At 38.4% G+C, this 19,983-nt stretch overlaps 1 protein-coding gene across 19 annotated transcripts in view; it reads right to left on the reverse strand.

Moving 5' to 3' along the window:
• RYR2 (ryanodine receptor 2) overlaps positions 1–19,983 on the reverse strand; it is a 745,790-nt gene that overhangs the window by 333,791 nt on the left and 392,016 nt on the right. For all 19 annotated transcript variants that reach the window (XR_014827812.1, XR_014827813.1, XR_014827814.1 and 16 more), the window contains one exon: positions 8,419–8,514. Coding sequence is in view for 11 of the 19 variants with exons in the window: in XM_084996827.1 (XP_084852953.1) it covers positions 8,419–8,514 (96 nt within the window). In the remaining 8 variants the exon portion in view is untranslated. The remainder of the gene's footprint in view (positions 1–8,418; positions 8,515–19,983) is intronic.

A 19,983-nucleotide genomic window follows, 5' to 3' on the forward strand; every position in this document is an offset into this window, starting at 1 on the left:
GCTATTATTTTCTTGTTGTAATAAAATAACTTAAAAGAGAAATAAAGCAAAATAAGAAGGATCAACAGAAAAAACATTACAAAAAAGCTTATTTTTAAATAAAGACTTGGTGCTCCTAGATGGCCTAGCAATTAAGGATCTGGTGCTGTCATTGCTATGGCTCGGGTCGCTGCTGTGGTACAAGTTCGATCCCTGGCCCAAGAACTTCTGCATGTCACAGCATGGCCATATATAAATAAATAAATATCAAATATTAAAAACTAGGAAAAGGTAGAGAAATGCTGAATGGACAACATTGATCAGAAGAAAACTTCAGGGAAAATATTTATTGCTCAGCATGAAGAAATGAAACCAAGGTTAATTACTAAAATAAAATAAAATTTTGTCTGTATATCTCCAAGAGAAAGTTAACCCATCTTGGAGATATACAGACAAAATAAGAAGGACAAAGAGACTCAACTGTAGATTTTTCTTTCTTGAGACAACAAGACCAAGAGCCTAAAATATAGTAAAAGATTAACTAAGCAGACTTACCATCTTATAAATGATAAAATAAGGCATAAAGCACTCCTGGTTGACAGGAATTCCTTCTCATGGTAGTAACAACATGAGAAAAGAAAAATATGCAAACGAAAATCAATGGTTAGAGCAGAAGACAAGCCCCTCTAACTCCATGTTGACCCAATTTCTGAGGAATTGAGAGGTTGGGAGGTTACATGGCAAATGTGAAGCCACGAAAGAAAGAATCAGATGTGGGTGTAAATGGATTCATTTATGCCTGGGATTGTACATTTGAGAGGGTTCCCTAGAAATACATATCTGCTGTTTTGTTCCACTAATTCAAACTGAACTGCCAATAAGTCATAATCCGCTTATTCAACCCAACCTTCCCTGCTTTCAGGGGTGAGCAGGAGCGTGAAACTAGAAATGGCAGAAACTTCCAGTTTGAACTGGTTGGGAGCTTGGTTAGCCCTCACCTCGAACCAATCCCGGGAGCTGAATAATAAACCAACATACAGCATAATTACAACACATGTTTTTTAATGTTAACAGTGAGTTTTGCATGCTACAGATCGAAGTGCTGAGTGAGAAAGGAATAATTTATTTGTTTAAAATGGTTATAAATTTGAAATTGAGGAACTATCAGAGTTTAGGTATGAGAGGAACTGTTAAATGTATTTTTTAACTTTTTAAAACAGAGAGGGTGAAAAGAAAAGAGGAAGAAATATACATTTTGCTTTCTTTCTGTAACAGAGGGCTAATTTGAGAAATAAATAGAAGTTACTCTAAATAGAGTTTCCATAACTCACCCAAACAGAGAAAGAAAAACGAACCAAATTGACATCAATATTAAAATACACAAAGGCTTAAAATAATCTCAAGAGATGTAGTCTCAAGCCAAATTAAGAAAACACGTAATTGAATATATATCTATATTAGTAATTTTTACAATGGTTTTGAGCTAGAGAAGAAAATAATCTCATTAAATCTTGAGCTAACATGTAGCTGAGGAGAGAAAAGGGGACAGGGGTAAAATATAACAGAACTGGACAATTAATTAAATTAATAAAATTAATAAAAATGGAAGTCCATGAAGGTAATGGTATTATCACATTGCTACTCATATTTAGAGAGGGAGAGCATCATGACTGCATTAGCAAGATAAACAAAATAGACCCAGGGCATTTTACTGGAAGACAAGATGAACATGAGGTGAAAGTTTCCCCGGGTAAATTAACTGAAATAAAACACATAAAATGAGCAATGTAATTATAACGTACTATCCAGCCTTAATTAGGCCTCTGATGGTTTGCTCCCTTCAATTTAGGGAGCAATGAGTTATGACAGAGAGACAAACTAGAGAAGTTAAAAGAGAGCTTAAAAAAGACAAGAAAATGCCAATTAAAGGCAGCTACTGATACAATAATTAAGTAATAATGTTAGAGATTTTTATGCCATATAAATAGATGTTTGTATAAATTGTCATATCTCAAGGTCCACAGAGTGCTGAGTGCCAGACAGGACATCATAAAACCTGAAGATAATCTTATCTTTCTATTTATTCATTTTTCCTTTTATGTATTCATTTATCCCCCAGTACATAAAATGGGCCATTGACTATGTCAGGTCCTTTGTATGGGTAAAATGCAGAACAAAACTAATAATAATCCAGGCTCCTGTCAAGTTGACAGACCATCCTAACTCCAATTCTAACTCCATCACTTTCTTTGACCTTGAAAAAGTCAACTCTGAGCTTCTTAGCTTCAGAGTCTTCACTTATGAAAAGGCAATTATAATGGAACCTAGCTTATAGAGTTATTGTAGGAATCCAGTGAGGATATGTATATAAATTCTTAGCACAGTGCCCTAAATTCAGTTAAGATTTCTTTGGCCACATAATGCCATCATTGAAATGTTCACATGCCCAACAACTGTGTGTGCCTGTGAAATATCAGTAGCTACAGAAATTTTGGCAAATATAATTAACGTATCTAATGCCCTTTAAATAAATGTTTAGAAGATCTATATACATGAGCATCTTTAAGGTGGATTTTCCAGCACAAGAGTAATACAGATTCATCAACTCTTCAAAAAGATACTTCTCTCAAAGCAGCAAATATTTGTTGAGCACGATAATCTGGGGCAGAAATGTAAAATGATCATAGCATCTGTCTGAGCTTTTTGTCAATTTGATAAGTGCTCTTGAAAAGAGGACAAGTCAGGGACATCCTTTCCAATAAGCACGAGAAGAACAAATAACAAGGGATATAATAATCCGATGCTGATACTTGTCAAGTGTGACAAAAGGGGGTGGAGAAAAGTCACATGATACATGGTTTAATGAAAATCACATTTTTTTGGGCTATGCCCATGGTGTGCTGAAGCTCCTGCGTCAGGGATCAACCCTACACCACAGGAGGCACCCTGGCCACAGCTTGACAACACCAGATCCTTAGCCAATAGCCACCAGGGAACTCTAAAAACCACAGTATTAGATAGGGTCTTAAGCACACAATGGTATGCAGTCCTGAGACATCATGAAGTGTAGAGCAAAGGACAACTTAAAAATGCATTTAAAAGTGGATTTAGCTTTAGAAGGCTAAGCAATTCCTTCAGACTGCAGAGTATCAGAAAGTTCCAGTAGAGGACTTCAAAATCTTTGGCCACGTGGTGAAGAGCAGTATTTTAAATCCTTCACTGGTAAACTGTGTAAAGTGGTTCAAGAGAGCAAGTGAGAGAGGACCAAGCGCAGCCATGCCCCGAAGAGGCTGGTTGGGTTAGAGTACCCCCAAACCACTTCCAACTCAGAAATGATGAATCTCAGTCAGCTGGACTGGCCTACTTATATGGACGGGTTACCATTCTCCCTCGTGACGTCAGAAAAACACAAAGGCGATATTCAAGCATATGCTTCCACCCACCTGAGGGGCATCTACCATGAAGGGAAAGAGCATGAAATTTAGAGCCAGACTGCAAGTGACACAGCATGATTATTTCACCAAAGATGATGCTGAACAGATTTAATAACCAGAATGGCCTGAGCAAAACTCAGAGGAGACATTGGCATGAAACAGCCATCTATCAGCAGCAACACAGAGGAGCTGAAAGTTCAGTTCTCTCCATGACAAGGAACCCAAAGAGAACCAAAAAACAATCAGGTGAAATGTAGAAATCATTGTGATTTTGGTTTTTAATAAGCAGTTTGAGTGAGCTTTCCTGGATAATGTAGTTTCTCTGAGACAAGACCTTTCTCTTTTATGCCCCCAGATGACCAGGACTTTGTGGAGTGCCACCCTAAAGGGCTGTGGGCAGGGAGAAACAGAATCAAAAGTGGAGAATGCTCCTATCTCCAAACCAGCCATGGAGAATCTAAGAAAGCAGAATAGAAGCATGGATTCCCAGAAACTGCCCAGGGAAATCCCAGAGAGACAAAGGCTCTCCTGAGTTGGTGGTGGGAGGTGGTGGCCGCAGCCTGGATGGATACCAGGCACTCAGGACAGGTGGGACAAGCATAAGATGGAAAACTTCTCTCCCAACTGCTGTAAGACAGTAGCTTGCTCTTGGCTGCAAAATTGGCAGCAGTAGCTCAGGCCACCAGGGCCAGTATAGAGTAATGTCAGGAGAGCACCAGAGTCCTCCAAGAACAGAGAAGTGACCAAAAGAGGTGCCAGCTGACCACCTGCCATTGCACATTCAATCTTTCATAGGCTCCTCAGCCAAATCTTTTGGTAACTGGTTAATTAGAGCCTAGGGAGATCACCTCTGTATACCATACTCCTCTCTGAGGTTTTAAGCCCTGCCTACAAAAGCCACCTCCCCAAAAAAGCCAGGGATGCTCTTAGCCCAGTTACTTTATTTCCTTCACACATCAATGCCTACTGCTGGAAATAAGTGATGTGGTTAAACGGTAAATATGGAAAATGACTATAACGTCAAATCAATTGTATGTTGCAAAATACTATACTTTTTTTCTCAAATATATAAACACTATATTCACACTCACACACTCATGCTCACACACACATGCACACACACACACACACACACGTGCCATGCTTGCAGCATATGGAAGTTTCCCGCGCCAAGGATCAAACCTGCACTACAGTTGTAACCCAATCTGCAGCAGTGAAAACGTGAGATCCTTAACTTTCTGTGCCACAGGGGAACTGCCATAATTCATATATCTCGATGACCCAAGATCATTACTAAAAACACCAATCACTGTAATGTGCTCTAGGTGACTCTCTGGTTGCAAATGTATGATTATGGTCTGGGGTTGTAGAGTTAAGCATGTAACTGACCCCAACACCTACCAGAAAAGATTCTCTTTAAAAGGTCTCCAACATCATCACGATTCTGATTTAATGTTTCTTATAAGGTTCAGATGCAGAATCTCCTGGGTTTACCATAACCAACTTTTTGTAAAATTAAAAGCTTTAAATCAAGAGCTAAAGTTGCCTTTTCCATGACATATCTCTAAGAAAACTGTCTTTTTCGCTGTTATTATTAGTGTTGCTTGTATTGTTGATATCCCTTAAAAAGTTAGCTATGATTTCTGTACACCTAATAGTGGATGGCATATAACATCCTGTGAACTCATACTCTAACGCCATTGTTCACACCTAAGTAGGTATTAAGGGGAAGGAGCTTCCTGAACACAAGATTCTGAGACAAATCATTCCACTGGTTATAAATCTTTTTCTTTAAAAAATGATAAGCTTATGCTTTGCAGAAAATAGCTGTAACATCTTTGGAAGCTTAAACTACCATGTTTCCAGGTACTAAAAGCTGAATTGTACATAAGCACAAAGCTTTGGCAATTCATGACCACTCAAAGTTCCTTTATTTGGCTTAAACCCAGAGGGAACTTCATTCATGGCACTAGGTGAGAGGGGGAGGAATTGGCAGGAAGCCCAAAGACGGCCACTCTGATTCCTGCAATGAAACTATTGGGGGCAAGAGACTGTGTGAAAAGTAAGACAAAAAAAAGTATGCAGCTTCCAGACCAGCTGACTGTTCTTAGCTATCTCTTGAAATGTTCAAAAAGTATTTGAAGTGCTAAGAATATCCTTGAGAAAAAAATAGCCTTCAGAAATCCATCAACTCAATCCACAGTACTTGCTCTTAAAAATCCCTTGTCTTGGAGTTTCTGTCGTGGTGCAGTAGAAACGAATGCAACTAGGAACATGAGGTTGTGGATTCAATACCTGGCCTCGCTCAGTGGGTTAAGGATCTGGCATTGCCGTGAACTGGGGTGTAGGTCACAGACATGGCTTGGATCCTGCATTACATAGGCCAGCAGCTATAGCTCTGATTAGACCCCTAGCTTGGGAACCTCCATATGCTGCAAGTGCGGCCCTAAAAATATATATATATATATGTCTATATATAAATATATATGTGTGTGTGTGTGTGTGTATATATATGTATATATATATATATATATATATATATCTTGTCTTGTGAGTTAAATTCATCCCAGAAACATAGACAAACATGAAGCCTGGGATGATGTCTAACTTATTTTTACCCACAAAAATAAGTTAGTGGCTTATTCTTATAAGAATATGTTCTTATACACTGATCAGATATTCTAACAAGGCTTTATGCAATAGTATTACTGGCCAACTTCAGATGGTGCAGAATATGAAGAAAAAAAAAAAAAAATCTGTTCAGCTGCCCTGAGTCTTTCTATCGCATAATGAAATGGGAGTCCTTGGAGTAGCAGACCCTGCCAGCGCCCTCCTCAGACTCTCATCCTCCCCAATCAGTGAATGCAGCCTGATTTCCAACTGCCAGCTCCTCTGTTTCTTTGCTTCAAGATTTGCTGTCAGAGTTCCCACTGTGGCACAAAATTGGGAGCATATCTGCAGCACCAGGATGGCGGTTCGATCCCCAGCCCAGTGCAGTGGGTTAAAGGATCTGGCATTGTAGCACCTACAGCGTAGGTCACAACTGCAGCTTAGATCTGATTCCTGGCCTGGGAATTGCATATGTTGTGGGGTGGCCAAAAAAGAAAGAAGGAATAAAAAAGATTTGCTCTGACCACCATGGCAACTGGAGGAGCCCCAGGATTAATGTCCCTAGGAGCAGCAGCCCCCGAATCACGGAAGAAGAGCTGGTTATAAACACTCCAACTCCATCGCCCCTCAGTTGAGACAACTCTAAGGGATGTGTTCACAGTATTCCCCCCCATAAATGGCTCCAGGTACCCATGGTGGTAACTTGCTTATCAACACACCCTCTCTGGCCCTTCTCTGCCTCCTGTCTGTTCACGTCCCAAATAAACTTGCCCTTCGATCCTGGTCTCAAGGTCTACCTGTGGTGGAACCCAAACTCAGACAAACTGCTTCATTAACACACCTTTTGCCAACTGTTTTCAAGTCCTCATCAGATTTCTACTTAAGGCTACATAAGTCTATTTTGAGTTTTGTCCGGTGCCCTTTGTGGAAGGAAACTGAGAGCTTGCAGACCCCCCAGCTCTACTGTGCTGCTCAAATACAGGCACAGAAGCTACTAATACAGCTGGGAGATTGACTACCCAAGGGAAATGTGTTTAGGAACCTCAGAGAGAGAGAGAAAATAAAAGGATGTATATGGAAACAGAAAACAATGCAACATGATTGAAACACATTTACCATATTTATGTGTGTATATGCATATATATGCATATCACTACTGTTACTGTTTCTTTTAAAAACTAAGCAACATTCTACTTCCTCTAGGTAAAAAAATAAGCAGGGCACTAAGAGCATAAATGTAACTCAGTAGAGGAATCTGTTCAGTGAAAAATACTGTAGAAAAGATTAAAAAAAAAAAAACAAAACTAGGAGGCTACAAGGTATGGCGAACATATTTCAAGCCTGCTGTGAGGAAGCTGGTTTCCATCTTGCCTATAAAAATTAATTCTAATGTCTCAAAGCAATCATTTCAATATTCCATGCCTCGACTTTCTTCCTCAAAAGTGGGAATGTTAGGTTAAGCATCCCCTAAGGGTCCTTCCTATTTTTGACATTCACTCTGCTCTCTCTGAGCACAGAGCTTCTATTTTAAGTAGAAATGCCTGTGAACAGCTGGACTGGGGAAAGATATCAGCAGGCAGTTTTTTGTAGCCCCAGTGGAACTGTGTCTATAACTGACTCACCTGAGGACTATAAACACTGGACTCTGCAGCTGAGCTGAAAGGACGCTCTGCTTGTTCCCTCCTTCTCTCCCTCCTCTCTCCCTCTGAGTATTTTTCCTGTGCATTCTTTAAAAGGTGAAGCAGCTGACCTGTCTCACATTAAGAGTCCATCCTGAAGGCTACTCTGTTCCTCTCTCTTCCGAGATACCTCCTGGGCCAGGGAAAGGGATGGGCATTTTTTTTTTTTTTTTTTTTTTTTTTTTTTTTTTTTTGTATCTGCTGGAGCTGTTTGGTTGTTTTCTGGAATTCATTCTTTAAAAAATTTTTTTTTGTTTGGTTTTGTTTTAAGGCCACACCCATGGCATATGGAAGTTCCCAAGCTAGGAGTCAAGTCTGAGCTGCAGATGCCAGCCTACACCACAGACACAGCAACACAGGATCCAAGCCATGTCTGCATCCTACACCAAAGCTCATGGCAACATCGGATCCTTAAGCCACTGAGCAAGGCCCGGGATCAAACCTGAGTACTCAAGGATACTATTCAGGTTCATTACCACTAAGCCACAACAGGAACTCCCATTCTTTTAAAGATATGAATGAAAAAGCTACTGTTAGATTGCCTTTGAGAAATAACTAATGAAAATACCAGTGATTTTAATCAAGCAGTAAAAATTTTAACATAAGAAAAGGAAAACTTATATTGCACTGAACCTCAGTGTGCTTTTAGGTCTTAAAAGACATGAAATAGATGAAAACAGAGATAACGTATAAGAAGGAGACAGTGGAAAACATACCAGAAGAAGCTTCTAGTCTTTCCAATCTGCTGATTAACCAGTCGAGGGAGCCAGAAAACTGAGCACAGTTTTTACGATTTCCTCTAATTAGAGCCGCTGCAAAAGAAAAAGCAGATTTTACAGTTAATGTGGTTTTTCTCATTCAAAACCAAGGTAAAATTCAAAACCAAGGTAGCTGTAAAATGTTGGATCAAAAATAAAACATCTTTTGTACCTAAAACATATACAAATACATATGTATTTACACATACGAAATTGAAATACTAAAAAAGGAATTGATGTTTAATGGGAACTGATAAAAACACTGCTTATGAATTTTGAGAAAAAAACCTAACATTTCACATTGGGAATTAATAATGAAGGACAGTGGAAAAGCCAGTGTCCTGGGAGTTTCCTTACTTGGGTTCTAATACTCATTGCTTTTAATGAGCTGGAGACTAAATTACTTAAGTTCCCTAGAGCTGAGTTTTCTCACCTATATCACGAAGAAGTTCAGAGAATATCAGTTTGCTTGAAAATGTAGCATAAAATACTAGGAGACAGAACTGGTCACTAGAACAGGCATACAAAGAAATATATTCAAATGTTACAGGAAAATAGAGAGAGAGGGCTGATGACTAATAAGTTTGAACACCATTTTCCTCCCTGTCTCTTCTTTCCATTTAGAGTCTCGCAACAGACATTAAAGACTCTAAAAACTAACTCCTGCAGAAAAGTCGCCTATTCTAACTTTGCTTAACCTAGTGTTTTCTACCCTTCTTTGACCAAAGAACCCATCCTATATGAGACGACTATGTGACTTTTATAATTTCTTTCAACCCAACTGATGTACTCAATTTGAAACTTTTATTGTTTCTAAATCATTCAATTCTTTCAAAGCAAATGGGGCTAATATGTTATGGAAATTCTATTCTTATACCCACTCATACGATTGTTCAGCAACTGTATAACTGTTTATAAAGGGCTGGTGAGGTTTTCATATAATATGAAAAGATGCTGATGTAAGAAAAATCACTCTTTATTTTGATTTTATTTTCCCACTGTACAGCAAGGGGATCAAGTTATCCTTACACGTATACATTTTTCCCCACCCTTTGTTCTGTTGCAACATGAGTATCTAGACATAGTTCTCAATGCTACTCAGCAGAATCTCCTTGTAAATCTATTCTAAGTTGTGTCTGATAACCCCAAGCTCCTGATCCTTCCCACTCCCTCCCTCTCCCATCAGGCAGCCACAAGTCTATCTTCCAAGTCCATGATTTTCTTTTCGGTGGGGATGTTCATTTGTGCTGGATATTAGATTCCAGTTATAAGTGATATCATATGGTATTTGTCTTTGTCTTTCTGGCTCATTTTACTCAGTATGAGATTCTCTAGTTCCATCTATGTAGCTGCAAATGGCATTGTGTCATTCTTTTTTATGACTGAGTAGTATTCCACTGTGTATATATACCTCTTTAAATCTGGTAACATTAGGAAGCAGTTTGAAGAACTGGTTTGAGAATACCATCTGTTTATCTCCTCATTAAGAGCAAAAGAGAGGAGACTCTAGAGCAAAAGAGTTCAATTAAACCTGAAGACTACCTTCACATTCCTTTTTCTTCCCCTGAAAGCTGTTACCTGATCTTAGAGTAAGAAAATGATGCCAGAAAAGACAGGAAGGCTTTGGTTCTTATAGCTACCTAAGAAATATTCTTTCATGAATGGAGCCCCCATAACGTTGGTACACATATTATAAGATGATGTCAGCTCTGGGAATAGCAGCCCTCACCAAGAACCAGGAACCAGCTGCACACACACGTGCACACACCCCCACACAAGTGCCAGGGACAAGTGCATCAAGGATGAGGTGCATTAGAGAAATGAGGAGTCCTATATGTTCAGTGCAATTTCTGATTTTAATCTATAAGAATTTCTGTTCCTGACTTAGAACAACAGCAACTAGGAGAAAGTACAGTAAAATGTTTGAATTTTATAGAACTTCATTTGTTTAAATTGTAACCTGCTCCTTTAATTTTATCCCTGGCTTTTATTTCTTTATTTTTAAAAATTTTATGGCCACACCCAAGGCATATGTAAATTCCCAGGCTAGGGATTGAATCTGGAACCACAGCTGTGACTTATGTGGCAGCTGCAGCAAGGCTGGATCCTTTAACCCATTGCTCTGGGCTGGGGATCAAACTGGCAGCTCTGTGGTAATCTGAGCTGCTGCAGTCAGATTCTTAACCCACTATACCAGGGTGGCGACTCCTATCTCTGGACTTTGAAATTAAAGACAGTAAATATTTTCCAGAGGTCAGATGTTAAAGAAACTAATAACACACAAATAAACCCTATGAATAACCCTGGAATATTTAAGAAATCACACAGTAAGCCCCAAAGAAAACTTGATTAAATTTACTGCAAACAGAAATGTATAGAAATCATGCACTCTGACAATAATAAAACTTGAAATTAGTAAGAAAAGCAGGAACAAAAATAAAACCATCCAAAAAGTAAAAAACAAAAACAAAAACAAAAACAAAAATAAAACCATCCAAAAAGTAAAAAACAAAAACAAAAACAAAAACAAAAATAAAACTTGATTAGTAAGGAAAATAGAAACGAAAATAAAACCCACATAAAATTTTAAATTCTCAGAGTTCCCATCATGGCACAGTGGAAAAGAATCTGACTAGGAACCAGGAGGTTGCAGGTTCAATTCCTGGCCTTGCTCAGTGGGTTAAGGATCCAGCATTGCCATGAGCTGTGGTGTAGGTCGAAGATGCGGCTCAGATCTGGCATTGCTGTGGCTCTGGCATAGGCCGACAACAGCTCCAATTCAACCCCTAGCCTGGGAACTTCCATATGCCATGGGTGTGGCCCTAAAAAGACACACACACAAAAATTTAAATTCTCTCCTGGTTTTTTTAGTCAGTGAAGGGATGAATACCATAATTAAAGAATATCTAGTAAACATCAAAATATAGGAATGCTCCCTCCACAACCAATGGAAGATGGTCAAAATTGCATTCAAGGAAAAATTATACATATTAAATGCTAAATAACAAGGTGAAAATTTTGACTAAATATTCCTTTCAAAATACAGGAAAATAGTATCAAAATATAAGTAGAATAGAAAAAAGAAATAAATAGTAATAAAAGCAGAAATTAATACATTACAAATGGTAGAAAGGACATATGCAGTAAATTGAAATAATAGGCTCAATCAACATACTCAAGGATTCTTTTTAAATATATGCTAAACACCAACAACTTCAATCAAGAAAAAAATAGAAAAAGAACAAAAGTAAGAAGAAAAAAGGAGTACAAACAGTTACTTTCTACATCACTGTACTGGGATTTTGAACATTTAGGAAAAAAGATAGCCTCCAAATATATTTTTTCACCAAAATTGACCCAAAGCAGAAAATCTAAATAGAATAAGAAACTATGAGTAATACTGAAAAGTATGTCAAAGACCCAAAGTTTTCTATATTCAAGTAATAAGGTAGAGTTCCCATTGTGGCTCAGCTAGTTAAGAACCTGACATAGTGTCCATGAGGATATGGTTTCGATCCTTGGTCTTACTCAGTGGGTTAAAGATCTGGCATTGTTGCAAGCTGTAGCATTGGTTGCAAATGTGGCTTGGATTTGGTGTTGCTGTGGCTGTGGTACAGCTCTGCAGCTGTGGGTCCAATTCAACCCATAGCCTGGGAAGTTCCATATGCTGTAGGTGCAGCTATAAACAGAAAAAGAACAGAAATAAGTCATTTACATACCACTGTTCAAAAGTAAAGAAACCTCCCTACCTATATTACAAAGATACCAATGCTTATTAGGTATCAGTAAGCATTGTGCATATCATAGAACTAGAGGGAACACCTACCTATGAATGCAGATCCAAAAATCTTATGAGGGTAGTATTTATTAAACATATTCAGCAGTGCATTAGCACTATTAACTCAAATGGGAGTTTATTACTCCAATGAAACAGAATTATACTAGGAAATCTGTTAATAAGTCAAAGATAAAACATACAACAATCTCAATAGACTAAAAAATGTATGTATTTATAATAAAAAATTAACTCAGTAAAACAGAATGCTTTCTGAATGGGATTGTGCTTGTGTGTGAACATGCAGGGTTTGTTCAACAGAAAAGTGGAGTGTGTGACTTATGATTCAGCAAGTCAGCTATGAAGAAATCAGTTAAGTTTCTACAGTAATGGAAAAATAGAGAAATACAAGAAAGCTCATTGGAATACAGTTTATAATAGCAAAGTATTGCAAACAGCTTGAATGTGGGCTAAATACATGATACATCCTTTCAGTAGGGTAGCATACATCCACTAAAACCTCATAAACGATGCCCACAATACAGAAGTTAGTGGAAACAAGTACGATAAAAGAATATCAGAGTTCCCTGATGGCTCAGTGGGTTCAGGATCCAGCATGTCACTGCTATGGCACAGGTTCCATTCCTGGCCTGGGAACTTTCTCATGTTGTGGGTGCAGCTAATATTAAAAAAAAAAAAAAAAAGAATATTGAGAGTACGATTCCATGTTTTATTTTTTTTGCCTCTTTCTAGGGCTGTACCCATGGCATACAGAAGTTCCTGGGCTAGCGGTTGAATCAGAGCTGCAGCTGCCAGCCTACACCACAGCCTCAGCAGAAAGTATGATCCCATTTTTGTGAAATAAATGTATACACTCGATATGAGTACACATACACAGAATGGAGAAATAGTGTTTTTTGAGAGTATTTCTTAGAGAATGTGAGCTGGCCTTTTGAGAAATATATCCTGATAAGTGCCTTGGATAAAAGCAGAGACTCTCAAGAACACTTTTTCAGACTGGTGGGACTGTTCTCCTTGGTCAAAAGGGGAAATTTTCTTATTCTAGCACTGGGGGTTGGAAGAGATGAATGAAGCCAGGAGGGAAAGGGTCATGCTCTGTAAAACGAACGCTGCATAGCAATCCTCTGGAGCCACAATAAATTTTGTAAAAAAAATTGGTAACTTACAAATGCTCAAAAAGAATGGCTGTTTGTATGAACCTATGAAGAGGTGATGGGCTGCAGCCAAGATATTACATAACCTCAGAGAAACACGAGATAGTAAGGAGGAAGCATGAAAGTGGAAACAGTGTAACTAAGTAGCCCCTCAAAATATACAGACAATCAAAGGGAAGTGCTAAACCCAGCTCAATCTACGAAACTGGAACTTGGACCGAGCCAACTAAACCTTCACGGTATAAGGACACGACTAATGTCTTAGTGGGGCAGGGATTTGCACAGGTACACAGGCATAATGCTATCATACATGTTTGCATGTGAGTACATGAAATGTTTTCATGTTTTTAATGATATATATTTTTTATTTATATTTTTTATTAAAGTATAGTTGACTAACAAGGTTGTACCAATTTCTGCTGTACAGCAAAGTGCCTCAGTTATACATACACACATACGTATTCTTCTTTTATATTCTTTTCCATCATGGTCCATCCTAGGAGATATCATACAGTTCCCCATGCTGTACAGTAGGACCTTACTGTTTATTCATTCTAAATGTAATAGTTTGCATCTATTAACTCCAAACTCCCAGCCCATCCCACTCCCTCACCTGTCCCTCTTGGCAACCACAAGTCTGTTCTCTATGTCTGTGAATCTGTTTCTGTTTTGTAGATAGGTTTATTTGTGTCATATTTTAGATTTTCACATGGAAGTGATATAATATGGTATTTGTCTTTCTCTGACTTACTTCACTCAGTATGATAATCTTTCGTTGCATCCTTGTAAATGGCATTATTTTGTTTTTAATATTTTATTTTATGGCTGAGTAGTATTCCGTTGCATATATGTGCTATTCTTAATCCATTCATCTGCTGATGAACATTTAGGTTGTTTCCATATCTTGGCTATTGCGAATAATTCTGTAGTGAACACAGGGATGCTTGTATCTTTTTGTAGTTTTGTACAGATACATGCACAGGAGTGAGATTTCTGGGTCACACGGTAGTTCTATATTTTCTGAGGCATCTCCATACTGTTTTCTATAGTTATTGTACCAACTTATTACATTCCCACTAACAGTGTAGGAGGGTTCCCTTTTCTCCACACTCTCTCCAGGTTGTTATGTGTAGACTTACTTATGATGGCCATTCTGACCAGTGTGAAGTAGTGCTTCATTGTAATTTTAATTTGCATTTCTCTAATAAGTAGTGATGTTGAACATCTTTTCATGTGTTTTTTTGGCCATCTGTATGTCTTCCCTGGAGAAATGTCTATTTAGATCTTCTGCCTATTTGATTGGGTTGTTTGTTTTTAATATATTGAGCTGTATGAGTTATCTGCATACTTGGAAATTAAATTATTGTTGGTTGCACTATTTGGAAATAATTTCTCCCACCCTGTAGGTTGTCTTTTCATTTTTTTTATGGTTTCCTTTGCTGTGCAAAACCTGTAAGTTTGATTAGGTCCCAATTGTTGGTTTTGCTTTTTAGGTATATTGCCTTGGGAGACTAATCTAATAAAACATTTATTTGGTTTATGTCAGAGAATGTTTTGCCTGTGTTCTCTTCAAGGAATTTCATTGGATTATATCTTATGTTTAAGTCTTTAAGCCACTCTGAGTTTACTTTTGCACATGGTTTGAGGGTGTGTTCTAATTTCACTGATTTACAGGCAACTGTCCAATTTTCCCAGCACCAGTTACTGAAGAGACTCTTTTTCTTCTTTTATATTCTTGCCTCCTTTGTTGAAGATTAATTGAACATTGGTGTGTGGGTTTATTTCTGGGGTTTCTGTTCTGTTCCATTGATCCATATGTCTGTTTTTGTACTGATACCACACTGTTTTGATTACTGTAGTTTTGTAGAATTATCTGAAGTCTGGAAGAGTTATGCCTCCTGCTTTTTTTTTTCCCCCTCAGGATTGTTTGGCAATTCGGGGTGTTTTATAGTTCCACATAAATTTCTGGTTATTTTGTCTAAAGTTTTACTTAGATTCAAAGAAATATTTTTTAAAGATTATACACTAAAGATCAGTAGTTATATTTAAAAGTCATTTCTAACTTTTTAAATAATTTTTTTAATGAAGATGCATTCATTTTGAAATTAAATAACATAATCAAGTTACTTTCTTCTTCAACAGACAAAGGAAAGCATTCACATCAATATTGGCAGTGACCATGGCTATCAGATGGCTGAGAGCACCACTCTCATGGCCAAAGAAAAATGGCAATATTACATGATGTTTCAAGGTCAGAAACAAATTCAAGACAAATGTCCTTTGCTCAAACAAGACAGGCATGCTATATCTTAAACCTGCTGTTATTAATGGATAATTGATCTTGAAGAAAGTTAAAACCTTTCATCAGTCATAGTATTTTTCTGTATTTAAGAAATATTAATGTAAATGTTTCAGACACTATGGTTGGCACTGTAAATACAAGTTTCAATAGTAAATATAACACAATAGTTTGCAGGTCTTCTAGCATATTTTAAGCTCCTTTATATCATACACTATATTATTGCTCCTTTGCACATTGCCTGTAACTTAGAAGGTATGTTATTTCTGAAAAAAAAGTATCCAGTCTCTTATGGAATAAGATAAGTGATTAACTGTAGCACAATTTAAATACTATAAAAACATTTTAAACTAAACTTTTATGAAGGAAGTGCTAGTTCACTGAACCAACTTTTTTTGATGCTGAATAAATCATTAAATCTTTAAATTTTTATCCAATTAGAATATGAAATGCAAATAACATTGAGAGTTAATCAAAAAATCATTATTGTCAAAAATATTCCACATTCCTTATTAGCATCATGACATTCCTGGGCCCTCATGCTTTCATGTTTTAAACTCTGACCTCAAAATTTCTGAAAATACTTATGGAATCAATAAATGACAAATGGGTTGAGATATAAGGAAGCATCAGAAAACTATCTTTAAAATTTATTCAACAGATACTGATTACCTGCTTTGCATCAGGAACTGTTCTAGGTCCTGGAGATACACTGAGGAATCAAACAATATTTTTTTCTGGAGTTTATAATCAAAGCCTAGAAATACTAAGTGAATAGTCTTTAAACAGCACAGGCAATCAGGAAGCTGATGGAACTAGAATCCACAAAGATATTTCAAATGTTCAGATTAAAAAATGGATGTTCTTAAGTCTTGAAAACCATAAAAAACAAACAAACAAAAAAACCACAACAGACAAACAAAATCCTCAGAATGTTGTTGAAGAATTTAAGAGTGTAGTCAGTGGGGGTCCAGAGTAAACCACCCCAAAATGTGGTGGCATATTGATTTTTTAAAAATTAAAGTTCCTTAAGAAATGTCCAAAGCAACAGGGACATCCTGACCCTCTTTCTGTCTCTCTGAAGTGGGAAATAAATCTGTCACGTGAAAGGTGCCCTCCCTACATTTGGACATAGAACAACCTTATTGCCAGAGATCAAGAAGCGTTTATAAACAAGGCTTGTTACCTCCTTAATTGACAACCTGAAGCCCATGCTCTGTTTAGATTCTTCACTAATTGGGCACCCAAAACCCAAGTTCTTGGTCCTGTCAATTCCTCATGAATCCACTGTTTCTTTGTCTAAAATGTATGAAAGCTGCCTCCTTTGTTCACCTCCTACATCCCATTTCTGTGACCTCCTTGGGCGTGAATTAAAATTTATTTCTTTTTCTCCTGTGAATCTGTCTCATGCCAATTTTATTATCAGTCCAGCCACTAGATCTCAAGAGAGGTAGAGGGGGCAATGTCCCCTCCCAGCCCAGCACCATGGAAAAATCTCTGGGGAGCTGGAGGAAACTGTCCCTGAAGTTAGGGGACCTGGTGAGGGCAGGATTGATGACTTCTGTCCAGGAAGTCAACTGGGGGAGGGAAGCACACTAGCCAACTGCTTCCAAGACAGGACCTGGGGCCCTTTACTGCAGTGTTTGCACCAGGACAAAATCTCCAGCAACTGAATATAAAAAAAAATAAAAAATAAATAAAATAATAAAAAAACCCATAAAGAACTAAAAATAACCATGTATTGGCAGTTGGGTAAATTATGAACAATAAGGGACAAAAAGGCCAAAATCCAACTGCCCCTTCAGAGACCAAGCAAGGGAACCTGTTGCTTGTTTTCACTCCCCGATGCTATAGCACAAATCCCAAAAAAGCCTTGCCTGAATGTCTCACCCAGCCTCTTATCACTTTCTATTGATGAAGGACTCCAAGGAGGCAGGTCAGTAACACTGAGTGGATTGATCCGCATGGTTGCATTGAACCAAAATGGCCTACGTGTTTCCCATGAATCTTGGGGAGAGAGTGCCTGAGTCTACTCAGGAGGGCCATGTGGAACAGTAGGAAGACTTCCAGAAAAAAAGGCTCCAGGTATACTACTAACCGCACATGGGCAAGAAAGGAGCTGCAAATAGCCACCCAGGGAAAAGAGCTGCAGTTGCCTCATCACAGGAACCAGCCCTTAGCTAGAAACTTCTAATATGCCCTGCAGAGAAGGTCCGTTCTCAGCCCCTGACAGGCCCCCCAGGGATGTCAGCTTTAACCTCCGGGCCAGAGCCAGAGGGAAGGTAGCCACACAAGTAGGTAAGACCTGTGGAGTTCCCATCATGGCACAGTGGAAAGGAATCCGACTAGGAACCATGAGCTTGCGGGTTTGATCCCTGGCCCTCTCAGTGGGTTAACGATCTAGTGTTGCCATAAGCTGTGGTGTAGGTTGCAGACGAGGCTCAGATCCTGAGTTGCTATGGCTGTAGTAGGCCTGCAGCTCAGATTTGACCCCTGGCCTGGGAACTTCCATAAACTGCAAATGCAGCCTTAAAAAAAAAAAAATTCCAGAGTCTGTGCTCAGGTCCTAGGCTATGCTTCCTCCACTATAATCTCTTCCATCTGGAATCCCCGATCTAAGAAGAGATTAGAAGAGCAGAGGCCTGGTAATGTATAAGCATATTAAGAAAGTTGGTTAGCTCACACAATTCATCATTAAAAAAATGAATTTCTATTAAAACTCATGGCTGCCATTTCATAGCCATGAAATTATTGCCAAGTTAGAAAAAAAATAATATGTCATATTTATTAAATGCTTTTCCTGAATTTCCTGGAAAACAAGATAGGAAATATCTGTGTGGACAGTTTCCAGAATACCACCTGCCATGAGATGTTCAAAGATATGCCCTTCCTTTTCATATTCTGACTGCCTTCCCCCAGTGTTTTAGGGCATTTTGAAATATCTGCCTCCCTAAGACACTGGGAAAATGATCTGGATATACAAAAATCTGTCTTTGCTGTACCCTTCCTCAGTCTTTCAGGGTTCAGAAACTGCTAACTTCTGCCACCCTCCAAGAGTAGCAGTCTATCTTGTTTGTTTCCTGCTTTGAATTTTCACACAATGGGTATTCACAAAGTACGTATGCCACAGAACATTTCTCGGGCATCTTTAAAAAGCCATCCTGGCTGGCAAGCCTCCTGTAGATTGATTGTGTGCATGTCAGCAAAGACATATGAAAGCATGCTGCAGCAATGCTTTTCAAACTATGGAGTCTGGTGCCTGTAAGATTCTAAGGTGTTCAAGATGGCAGGCTCATAAATCTACTTTTGTCACTCTCCACCTAAAACACATATTGATATATCCATGTCAAATGCTAAAATTGTTACAGATTATCATCCCCACATTCTCCCTTTTCCCTTCATGCTAAATAATTTCCGAAGCAAAAGGAAAAGGTTTATTTCACACAGAGCCTCATGAGAGAATCTACTGTCTACCTTTTTGGAGTAATGGGGAGGAGTAAATTAATTTATTAATAAATTTGGAGTTAATGATCCTTGAACCAAACTTTTTGACAGCTGGGTAAAGAAGGACAATGAGATAAAAATATCTTACTGAACCCCAATTATTGTTGCTGATCTGAGATTTTCCAGCCAAGGGGGAAGATACACTTATATATACTTCTCTACCTACCTTATGATTACACTAACTTCGTTAAAACTATTGGTAGCAGAAGGTTCTTAGATCAATACATGATTTTAGTCACTATATTTTTTTCAGATCTTGAAATCAGTGGTTACTACAATAAAGACAGAAAATCAAGGCGTTTCCACTGTGGTGCAGTGGGTTAAGAATTCAATTGCGGAGTTCCCATCGTGGCGCAGTGGTTAACGAATCCGACTAGGAACCATGAGGTTGCGGGTTCGATCCCTGCCCTTGCTCAGTGGGTTAATGATCCGGCATTGCCATGAGCTGTGGTGTAGGTTGCAGACGCGGCTCAGATCCCATGTTGCTGTGGCTCTGGCATAGGCTGGCAGCTACAGCTCCGATTAGACCCCTAGCCTGGGAAACTCCATATGCCGCGGGAGCGGCCCAAGAAATAGCAAAAAGACAAAACAAAACAAAAAAAAAAAAAACCAAAAACAAAAAAAAACCAAAAAAAAAAAAAAAAAGAATTCAATTGCAATGGCCTGGGTCACTGTGGAGGTATGGGTTCAATACTTGGACGGTGGAGTAGGTTAAAGGATCTGGCATTGCTTCAGATGCAGCACAGGTTGCAGCTGTGGCTATGATTCAG

The sequence above is a fragment of the Sus scrofa genome, chromosome 14 (genome assembly GCF_054392235.1).
Source record: "Sus scrofa isolate SSC_HxYL_T2T_F1_AM1 chromosome 14, Sscrofa_HxYL_maternal_Yorkshire_Landrace_v2.0, whole genome shotgun sequence".
Lineage (NCBI taxonomy): Eukaryota > Metazoa > Chordata > Mammalia > Artiodactyla > Suidae > Sus > Sus scrofa.